Genomic DNA, 10,896 nt, shown 5'->3' on the forward strand with positions numbered 1-10,896 from the left:
TTCAGCCTCATCCACAGGGAACAGCCTGAGACCCCAAGCCCCTTGCTGAGATGGATTTTTAACGCTCACCTTGGCCTCAGCCTTACTCTGGGGAGCCTCACCCCCACCTGTCTGGTGGGGAGGCCACCTACCCAGAGTTAGAAGCTGCACAAAGAGCCACACTCAGGGCGCTGGATCCACCCTGCCCAGCACAGGTTGTCAGAGGTGTCCTTCTGCAAGTGAGGGGGGCAGGCCGAGGCCAGGGCACCTCTAGGGCTCTGAGGGCATCAGCAGGACAGAGCCGGCACATGTGGGAATCTGGAGCTGCAGGGAGTGCTGAGCTTTATTTACAAACGTGTCACAGAAGCCCCTCTTCCCAACCCCAGGGTCTCGTCTGTCCCCAGGAAGGAGACAGGCCTGAGGCCACCCACCGGCCCAGCCTAGGAAGGTAGGGCCAGAGTCCACCTCCAGCTGAGGCTGGGCAAAGCTCCCCTCTCGTGGGCGCCCCTGCCGGAGGAGAGAGGCTGAAACGACGGTAGGGGCACTGTCCACCTCCCAGTGGCCAGTCCTCAGGGCTTCGGCCGGGCGGCACGGGGCTGGGGCACGGAGGGTTCTGACCAGATTAGGGTGGGGGCTGGGACCCGCGTTGGCACGGCCTGGAGAGTGAAGGGAAGGGTGTCAGGGGGGCCTCTTTGGGGGCAGCCTCATCCCCTTCTGGATCTCAGAGTTGGGGTCACCTTCCAGGGTGGGGTGGGGTAGCCAGCAGGCAGCAGTGGTGCCTGGAGAGGTGCCGTGGGTCAGGGCCAGGGAACCCCACAGAGAGACGTTTCCAGGCTCTGCACTCCTACCCCAATCCTGCCCTCCAGGACTCTGCGGTCCCCAGGCTGATCCAAGGCATCTGTCTCTCCCAGGGCACCCTGGACCGTACCCAGTGAGAAGGGCTGGTGGCTGACAGCTTCCGACGTTGGGCCTCAGAAGAGACACTGGACCAGAGGTCCAGGCTCTTGGGGGCTGAGCTTTTCTCAGACTTCGGAGGAAGAATGTCCCAGCCCAGCAGGCAGTGCTGTGGAGAGCAAAGGGTTAAGGTGCCTGGCCTGGAGCGGGGCTCCCCACTGACTGGGCACACCCCAGGGAGGGGCTGTACCTCTCCCCTTGGACTGGCAGCATCCTCTAGGACAGGGCTGTGTCCCCCATGAGGGTGAAGGGGCCCCCCGATCACAGTGTCCCCCACGGACTGAGGCTCCCCGAGGGCAGGGGTCTTATCCACCACTGTTACCCCAGGCCTCCCTTTCCTAACCCTGCTGACCCAGGCCCTGGGCCCCGACCACAGATGGGTAGAGGGAAGGCCGTGGACGCTGATGGAGCACGTCCTGTGTACCAAGTTCTGCCCCAAGCCCTCGACAGGTATTGACTCAATGACCTGCCCCTTGTCCACCCCATGAGCCTGAGGATAGTATGTTGTGCCCATTTTACAGAGGAGCAAACTGACTTTCCTCAGTACCCCTTCTCCTCCCCGCAACCCCAGCACCTCCGGACTCCACTGGGACTGAGTGGGGTCCCCAGTGACCCCTGTCCTACCCAGGAGACACAAAGGACCTAGGTTGAAATCCCAGCTCTTCCATCCCGCTGACCTTGGACAAGTCACCTCCCCTCTGCCTCAGTCTCCTCATCTGTAAAGTGGGATAACAGTAGTACCTGCACTCTCGGTTGCTGTGGCTCCACGAGACAATCGCCCTAAGCACTGTGCATGTGGCCACAAGAGCGCAAGAAACGGGGCCCGTGGGCACTAGGCCAATGCACTGCACGGGCAGGCAGTCCTCCTGGAAGCCAGGCGCTGGGTGGGGAGCCCGGCCTCCCTCAGGGAACAAGCACGGTACACATGACATGAGTGGCCCAGCCCTAACTCCAGAGACTTCGGTCCTTCAGCCCAGCCTCGCTATTGGCCTTAGGACAGTCCCTGGCCCTCTGGGCCTCAGGAGACGTCCAGAGACCTGAGCCAGACAGGGGACAGCCCCAAGGCCATCCTCACCCGGGGCAGCGCCAGCGTGTCGGAGGCGTCGAAGCTCTTCCGCCGGTGGATGCGGTACCGGTGCGGGGGGTCCAGGACAGACAGCGGGATGCTCACCCTGGTGGGGGTAATAGTGGGGGCATTGCTGCAGGCGCCTCCAGGCCGCTGTGGCCCATCCTGCCCTCCCTCAAAACCACAGGCCCCAGGCTCTGCTCTCGTCCTCAGCTGCGGCTGCCCCTACAGCTCCCCCCGGTGTCCTGCCTACTCTGGCCACTCACCTGACCTGCGCTGGCTCTGCCAGGGTCTCTGGACCCCGCTGGCCCCGTGGTGTCCGGCACAGGCGGCAGGGGGTGCGGGGATCCGAAGGCACCAGAAACAGGCGCCGGTTGACACAGTAACAATACACACCTGTGAGATCCGTGAGACGCAGAAGCCCCCCTCAGCCAGGGAACCTAGGTCCCTGGACCCCAACCACGCAGGCTCGCCCACGTGTACACAGACAGAGCATGCACACGCACACGTGCTCACATGCAACAACACTGAGCACCGCCTTCTACTCAAGCGTGACACACACGTGCAAATGTCACCGTGCAAACACAAAGCACGGCTTCGTAGTCGTATCTGTGGACACACAGGAACGTGTCTACACTTGTAATCACACGGCGCACACACACGTGCATCCATAGGAACACGCCTCACACACATATGTACACACCGTATGCTGCTCGTGCAAACCCACAGCAAAGACTTGGGTGCCCACGTGACAGAGCTGGGACACCACCCCCCCGCCCGCCCAGACGACCCTGTGTGGAGAGGAGGGGGAGGGAGTGGGGACACATGGGAAAATGAGGCAGCTGGGAGAAAACGGAAGGCGCGGACGAGGGGCGAGGTGGATAGCTCAGGGCAGGCCCTGTTCCCCCTGAGGCCAGGCCTCAGCTCACCCCAGGCTCGCGGCCCCCCTGCCCGGACCCCAGGCCTCCCTCCCCCCGTCCCCAGCTGCCTCCCCAGGCCCCCAAGCCTTAGCTGGGCTACGGGGCGGCCGCCGAGCGTTTCCACTCACATTCGTGGTCCCCCTCCGCAGCACTACTCTCCTGCAGGCCTAGGAACTGGGATCTGTGAGGGCGAGAGGGTGAGCAGGCCAGGGTGACACAGTCCCTGAGCCCGCCGCCCTGCCCGCCCCGCGCCTGCCTCCGCTCACTCAGGGTCACTGCAAATACACTCCTCCTTGTTGGCTTCCCGGAACTTCTGCAGCTTCGAGAAGAAGGCCTCGGGCTTGCTGGTGACGGGAGAGCTATTGTCCGGAGACCCTGGAGCGGGCAACACACAAAGGAGCTGCTGCGTGGCCAAGACTCAGGGGAAGCTGGGCACTGGCACCCCAGACCACCTGCTTTGACCCCACCATACCTCGTACAGACCTGGAGGGGACCCACCACTCATGTGACTGTTGGTTTTGTCTCGTGTCTGTCTACCCTCATGCATATCCAATCGTCCACGCAAAAAAATATTTATAGAGCCCCTACTACGGGCCAGACGCTGTTCTACGTGCTGGGGAAAGAACAGCTACCTGGACAAAGCCCCTACCCTCGTGAGGCTTACTTTCTAATGTGGCAACAGACGAGCTAATCACCAAAGAAACCTGTAATACAACATTGAGGGGTGACACCTGCCAGGAAATAAAAGAGAGTCAGGAGGGACTTCCCTGGTGGTCGAGTGGTTGAGAATCTGCCTTCAAACGCAAGGGACGCGGGTTTGATCCCTGGTCAGGGTACTAAGATCCCACATGCCACGGGGCAACTAAGCCCACGTGCCGCAACTACTGAGCCTGCACGCCACAACTAGAGAGAGAGAAGCCTGTGCACCGCAATGAGGAGCCCGCGTGCCACAACTAAGACCCGACGCAGCCCAAAATAATAAATAAATAAATAAAAGAGAGTCAGAAAACTGAACTTGGTAGGGCAGGGGAGCCAGAGGAAGTTTCCCTGAGGAGGCGACACCTGAGCAGAGACCTGACGAAGGGAGGGAGGGAGCCGTGGGGACATCCCAGGCAGACAGAAGAGCAAATGCAAAGGCCCTGGGGCAGCTGTGGTTGGTATGTTTGAGGAACACCCAGGAGGTAAAAATAGGTGTAGGGGTGAGGGTGGAGGAGATGAGGCTGGGAAGCCAGCGGTGGGTTTGGGGACAAGGAGTGACGCAATCAGATCAGCCATGTACTTTTATAGGACCCCCCTTCTGGCTGCTGCAAGGTGAGGGGAAGCAGGGGCACCAGTTAGAAGGCTACTGCAGGCATCCTGGTGGAGACAAACAGTAAAATTCTAGAAATATGTGGAAGGCAGGACTACCAGGATGCACAGTGTGTGAAAAGGAGAGGAAAATATCAAGGCTGATCTCAAGATTATGGCCATTAGCTCCATAAATGGAGTTGCCACTAACAGAGATAGAACAGACTGCAGGAGGACCAGGTGGGGTGGAAATCAGGACCTTGATTTTGGACCTGAGATTAGTCTAACACACCTAATGAGCTCTGCAGAGAAGAAAGCCAGATATACAAGTCTGGAATTCAGAGGAGCAGCACGGGTAGAGATAAAGTCAGGGAGAAGAGAGCATGGAGAGCCTCGGCACTGAGGGGGGCCTCTGGAATTTGGAACAAGGAAGTGGATCCAGCAGAGACTGGACAGAGCAGCCACGGAAGTGGGGAAGAGCCAGTGGGGGGGCCCGGGCCTGGAAGTCAGAAGAAGAAAGAGCTTCGGGGAGGAGGGAGTGGCCGCTGTGTCCACGCTACCCAGGGGCCAAGAAAGCTCTGGACTGAGCACTGAGCCGGGAGCTGGCAATGCAGAGGTCACTGCTGACTCGGCCGAAGACAGCGTCAGAGGGTGTCAGGGGCTGAAGCCCAGTTTAAGAAAAAGTCAGGGAGAGAAACTGGAGACAGCGAGCCTAGATGGCCCTTTTGAGGAGTTTTGCTATAAAGAAAAGCAGAGAACACGGGCAGTAACTAGAAGCAAAGGCAAGATATAAAGGGAGCGATGCTTCCTCAGGATGGGACATCACAGACTGCAGCTTTACCCCTGAGCAGCTGTGAGACTTTGCTAAGTCTTTCAGTCTCTTGATGCCTCATCTGCCTTCTCATCTGCCAGTGGGGACAGTAACAGCAACCACCTAATTAGATCATTGTGAGAAGTTAAGGAGTGAATGGGAGCGAAGCAGAGGAAAGCTCTTGGCACAGGGCCCGGCACATAATAAGCACTCACTGAAATCAATTGTCATTAATATTCCCTGGTGTTTGTATACTGACAGGGCAGAGTGATGGTGGAGGAAGGAGAGGAGAGAATTACAGGGAAAAAAACCCTCTGGGAGGGACTTCCCTGGTGGCGCAGTGGTTAAGAATCCGCCTGTCAATGCAGGGGACACGGTTTTCAGCCCTGGTCTGGGAACACCGCGCATGCCGCGGAGCAACTAAGCCATTTGCCACAACTACTGAGCCCGCGCGCCGCAACTACTGAAGCCCGCACGCCTAGAGCCCGCGCTCCGCAACAAGAGAAGCCACTGCAGTGAGAAGTCCGCGCACCGCAACGAAGAGTAGCCCCCGCTCGCCGCAACTAGAGAAAGCACATGTGCAGCAACGAAGACCCAACGCAGCCAAAAATTAATTAATTAATTAAAAAAAAAAAACCTCTGGGAGCCAAGAAGGGATGGGGCCCAAGCACACAAATGCAGGGACAGGACGGGGGCTCAGAAAGGGGGGAGAGAGGCGTGCGCGCGCGCGCGCACACACACACACACACACACACACACAGGGCAGGCAGTGGGCAGCCGCCTCTACTTTCCTAGAGACAGGAAGCAAAGCAGTGAGCTGGCAGTCAGGGAAGTCCTTGGGATGGGGCCTGTGTCCCCACCACCGCAGGGTCTCAGCAGCCCCATGGAGCACCTGCCTTGCGGCAGCAACTCAACTTCTCTGTACACCAGTTTCCTCCTTTGTGAAAGTGAGGGTCCGATAGCACCAACCTCCTAGGGCCGCCCACTCACTCACTCAGCCAGCGTTGGCTGAGGGCCTACTACGTTCCGGGCACCGTTCTAGGCTCAGACTCGGGGAGCACAGCAACAAAAAAGATGGCCAGACCCCTGCTCCAATAGAGCTTATAGTCCACCGGAGAAGTCAGACAAGAAACAAGCAAACAAGATGACTTCTGAGAATGAATGAATGATACGAGGAACATACAAACGGCTGATGCAATAGGCAAGGATGCAGGTGTGGTGGCCCTACAACGTTGTGCTCATGCAAGGCCTACCATTTGAGCTGAACACTCAGTGACGAAAAGGAACCAGCAGGTGTGAACCTGGGGAAGTGCATTCAAAGCAAAGGGCACAGCAAGTGCAAAGGCCCCAAGGTGGCCGTGAGCATGGCAGGTTCAAGGACCAGCAAGCAGGCCGGCGTGAGGAGTCAGAAGGTAGATGGTTAAGAGGCCATGTCACGGGGCCAAGCAGAAGCCAGATCACACCTCAAAACTCTAGATAAGGATTTCAGATTTTACTCTAAGTGCTAAGTACTCTGAGTGACATGATCTGATTCCCGTGTTTAAACATTAGTTCTGGCTGCTGTGCCGAAAATGGATGATAATGGGGGTGAAAGAGGCCAGAGGGAGACCAGCCAGGAAGCCACTGAGGTTGCTGGGGGAGAGGGGGGATGGACAGTAAAACATAAAAAGATGACACGCATACAGAGTTTCACAGAGGCCTGGCACACAATAAATGCCAAAAAAATATGGCAGCTCTGATTCGTTCATTCATTCAACAAACACTCGGTGAGCACCATCTCTGTGCCTGTCACTGTGCCAAGGGCCGAGACAGGAGACGCGGTACTGAAGGTGCTCACCGAGGGGGGTGAAACAGTCGGAGAAAGAGCAGCAGCGCCCGCTGGGGGCGCAGGCAGGTGCAGAAGCAAGCTGGGGCCTCCACCCGCGTCCCTGGGCACGGGGGCCAGCCACACCTGCAATCCAGTCGTAGCCCAGGCACGGTCTGAGGCGCCAGCTCTTCTCAGGCACTGGAGACTCCTTGTTGGTCACTCTCGGCTGAGGAGGGAGGCAAAGAGGGGCAAGGGCTAGGCCAGCAGGCCTGGCCCAAAGGAGGTCCCACCTTGCAGGGAGGAAAAGGGCTGTGTCTTAACTCATACCCTGACATGGGCCCCAGGGCTCAGCCGAGGGCTTGGGGGCTGGAGGACAAGAGTTTGGCCCCCACCCTGCTCCACGTGTGACTTTGAACAAGTCTGTCTTCTGAACGCCCGTCTTCCCATCTGCATAATGGGGCTGGTCAACTTCTTCCCAAAGTGCTGTCTGAGAAACTAATGGCCACAAGTTATCAAGCACTTAGGCTGAGCTGGACTTGACTCACGGTACCTCCCAGGAGCCTCACCCTGGAAGGGAGGCTGCCCATGAGTGCATCTGTCAGGGGGGAAACTGAGGCTCAAGGAAGTGCCCATCAGTGGATGCTCCACTCGCCCACATTACCTCGGACAGCTTGCTCCGTTGAGCCAGGAGGGACTTCAGGGCCTGTGCCTCCTGGGTGTCTAGACTCTCCAGCTCTGCTGAAAGCTCTGGGTCGCTCGAGTCTGAGGTGGCCAGCAAGGGAGCCGAGCGGGGCCTCAGTGGGCCCGGGGACTCCTGGTGGAGGCACTTGGCAGGTGGAAGAAAGACCACCCCGGAGCTGGCCCCGTCCCTATCACAGGGGTCACCTTGGTGGGCATCCTGTGGGGAGGCTCTCGAGGCCACTGAGGACGTCTCTTGGGATGACGGCATCTCTGAGTTGTAGCTGCTGCTGGAGCCCAGGCTTGACTGGAACAGAGAGGCCAGTTCACCCAGCCATCTACCCAGCTGGCCTGCACTGGGCATGAAGGCCTGGACCTCACCCTTGCTCCAGCCTCTGCATGTCCCAGGCCAGTCCCTTCCCACGCTGGGCCTCACTCAGTTTTCTCATCATCAGTAAAATGGGCATGCTGCACGAGAGGACCCGGAAGCCCTGGATTCTGACCTGAGGGTTAGGCAGCCCCTCCCTCACTCCGGGGACTCGGCCAAGGCGCTTACCTCTGAGGCTGCCTTGGCCACGGACCGCCGCACGGCATCCTGTCCGACCCACAGCTGCCTCAGGAGCTCCAGGTTGAGCTGCCGTAGCTGTGCCAGATCTCTGGTCTCCACCATCCCAGGCGTATCCACTGGCTTCCCACGACAGGTGTCACCAACTCCCGGGCCATAGAGTGCCCTCACGGCCAAGTTCTCCTACCTGAAGCCAAGACAGACAGCACGACATAGCGCTGAGGAGGCTGCCCTGCAGAGCCAGAGGCCGGGGTTCAAATCCCCACTTTGATACTCCCTAACTGTGCAGCCTCAGACAAGTTATTTAACCTCTCTGTGCCTCAGTTTCCTCATCTGCCAAACAGATAACAGCATTGACCTCATAAGACTGTTGTAAGGATTAAAGGAGATAATGTACATTAAATGCTAGTACAGTGCCTGGCACACACAGCACGCACTCAATAAATGCCTATTATTATTACACTGGCCACAGTGTGTTTCCTAACATGTCAAAAGAGATCAATCCCTCTTTAACGGGCTTCCCTGGTGGCGCAGTGGTTGGGAGTCTGCCTGCTAATGCAGGGGACACGGGTTTGAGCCCTGGTCTGGGAAGATCTCACATGCCGCGGAGCAACTAGGCCTGTGAGCCACAACTACTGAGCCTGCGCGTCTGGAGCCTGTGCTCCGCAACGAGAGAGGCCGCGATAGTGAGAGGCCTGCGCACCGCGATGAAGAGTGGCCCCCGCTTGCCACAACTAGAGAAAGCCCTTGCACAGAAACGAAGACCCAACACAGCAAAACTAAATGAATAAATGAATAAACTCCTACCCCCAACATCTTAAAAAAAAATCCCTCTTTAACAACCTTAACTATGAAATTACTAGATTAATTTGTAGAAGACAACTAGGGCAAGTCCACAGATGTAAAGCATGATAACTTTCAAATTCAACACAAATCAGATTTGTGAAGGGACTTCTCCCTCTCTCCTGCCCTCCCTCCTTCCCTTTTACAAATGAAGAAACCAAAGTTCAGAGAAGTTAAGCTACTAGCCCCAAGTCACACAGCTTGTAGGTGGCAAAGCCAGGATTTGAACCCAAACCGGGCTCCGGGGTACATGGTTATGCCAGCCTTTCCCCAAACAGTGTGGAGGGGGGCCTGGGAAGCTGCCTCCTTCTTCTCCCAGCCTTTGGTGCCGCAGGGATCCAGGCTCAGGGACACACTGATGCCGCTGGAACGGATTTCTGCAGACTAGGGGAAGAGGCTTCCTCTTCCCTCAGAGTCCCAAGCCCAGATGCCTCCAACCAGAAACTGAGTCTCCCCCAGTACACACGATCCCTTTCTAACACTGCGTCCAGACAGACACCCTACTCTCAGAACCCCAGCCCTCCCACCCACACTCCTCACGTGTGGACTGCCCACACCCAGGCCCCCTCCTCAGGGCCCGGTTGCAGAGGCTAAAGCAGAGAGAAGCCAGGCTACCCTGGAGCCATCCCTACATATACCCATGCCGGGAAGGTGGGCAGCGGAGATGCGAGTACAGACGACTGTGCGGGGGGTGGGGCAGACAAGCGGGGTAAAAAGCCTCATCCGCAGGACAGGGACTCCCGGCCCCCGTCCTTATCTGACTCTGGGCCAGACCTACAGTTCGAGGATCTCCGTTTTCGCACGGTGTTAAAGAGAACACCTCCGGCTCCGGCGGCGCTCTGGAAAGTTAAAGCCGCACCAAGGTAACGGGAAGGCGACGTTCAAAAGAGAAACTGGGGCAGCAAGAGTACCAGCTGCGGTGCCGCGGAACAAAAGGGCGGGACCCCCGGGAAAGGGAGACTCAGCCTCCCTCTTCTTTCCCTTCGCGGGCCCCGGACCCTCCGTGGGGGCGTACGTGAGGCAACCCGTCGTGCCCCTCCTCTCCATACCCGGCCCCACCACTGCCTCACTCACCTCCAGGAAGCCCCAGAGCCGCGCAGCCCACCGCCGCCTGCGCCGCCGGTAGTTCCGCACAGGCCACCCTACGGTTCGGCGGCAGGGGGCGGGGCCTTATTCGGGAGCCCTGATTGGTCAGACGTGGGGCGGAGCCGGGACGCTCTTGCGTGCTTTACTTCGCCTTCAGAAGCTGCCTTTTCAACACTGAGGCGGGGATAACGACGGTGCTCAACATCTGATTGGTCAACTTCCCAGGTCTAGCGGTCGATAGTCGGAATAGGGCGGGACCCCAGAAGACGGGCTCCGATTGGTCAGGACAAGGCCGCGGGCTATTCGCTTTTGGTGACGGCACTGTCGGAGTCTGGACCTGATGCTTCCGCAGAGCCAAAGGATGCAGCTGTGGGTAGGCGGCGGCCAGTGACCCACGCTTTCATACTTTCTTTCGAGTACTTAGGCCTATTTTGTGCCAAGAGGCACTATACTAAGCGTTGGGAGGCAGGAAAGAATTGAGAAGGGTCCTTTCCTGGAGGAGGGGGAGAGGCAGCGGGTAAGCTATGAACACATGTAGCTGTGATCCAGTCTGTAAAATATGAGCAAGTTTATATGGAGTGCCTACTTTGCGCCATCTATTTTCTATATGCCAACGCATGCCAGCCTCATAAGTGTGCTTTAAGATGAATATTATTGTCCCGTTTTACAGACAAAGCAAAAATCGAGGTCATGAGAGATGAAGTGACTTGACCAGAACCTTTTAGAGGCAGTCAGTATAATTCCCAAATTAACAGACGAAAGGAAAGAAAGAAAAGCCATCTCAATAGGTACAGAAAAATCCACCAAGCACTGTCCCTTTTTCTTAGTAGCTGCACTTGGAGTGCCACAGTCTTTTTTTTTTTTTTTTTTTTTTTTTTTTTTTTTTTCACTTTTTTTTAA

General features: G+C 57.5%; 1 protein-coding gene across 2 annotated transcripts; it reads right to left on the reverse strand.

Annotated features, from left to right (window-relative positions):
- Positions 1-296: 296 nt before the first annotated feature.
- MIIP (migration and invasion inhibitory protein) lies at positions 297-10,082 on the reverse strand. 2 transcript variants are annotated; one of them, XM_024749849.1, is made up of 10 exons: positions 9,985-10,082; positions 8,059-8,254; positions 7,486-7,809; positions 6,969-7,050; positions 3,186-3,294; positions 3,048-3,100; positions 2,266-2,395; positions 2,009-2,105; positions 908-1,042; positions 297-635 (listed from the first exon to the last, which is right to left on the reverse strand). In XM_024749849.1, exons 2-10 carry the CDS (start codon positions 8,170-8,172, stop codon positions 549-551), a joined length of 1,131 nt encoding a protein of 376 aa, XP_024605617.1. In that variant the 5' UTR covers positions 8,173-8,254; positions 9,985-10,082; the 3' UTR covers positions 297-548. The 2 variants fall into 2 exon arrangements, with proteins under 2 accessions (XP_024605617.1, XP_024605616.1); XM_024749848.1 differs by having other exon boundaries at positions 828-1,042.
- Between the last annotated feature and the right edge of the window lie 814 nt (positions 10,083-10,896).

The sequence above is a fragment of the Neophocaena asiaeorientalis genome, unplaced genomic scaffold (genome assembly GCF_003031525.2).
Source record: "Neophocaena asiaeorientalis asiaeorientalis breed wild unplaced genomic scaffold, Neophocaena_asiaeorientalis_V1.1 scaffold275, whole genome shotgun sequence".
NCBI lineage: Eukaryota > Metazoa > Chordata > Mammalia > Artiodactyla > Phocoenidae > Neophocaena > Neophocaena asiaeorientalis.

What these genes read in the sequence shown, in the direction of transcription:
- MIIP (XM_024749848.1), bottom strand. Translation starts at nt 8,172, where the DNA reads ATGGTGGAGACCAGAGATCTGGCACAGCTACGGCAGCTCAACCTGGAG. An exon ending in TGCGGAGGGGGACCACGAAT is followed by an intron (nt 2,396 to 3,047) that starts GTGAGTGGAAAC and finishes CGGATCTCACAG; the next exon opens with GTGTGTATTGTTACTGTGTC. An exon ending in TCCTGGAGGGCAGGATTGGG is followed by an intron (nt 636 to 827) that starts GTAGGAGTGCAG and finishes TTCACTCTCCAG; the next exon opens with GCCGTGCCAACGCGGGTCCC.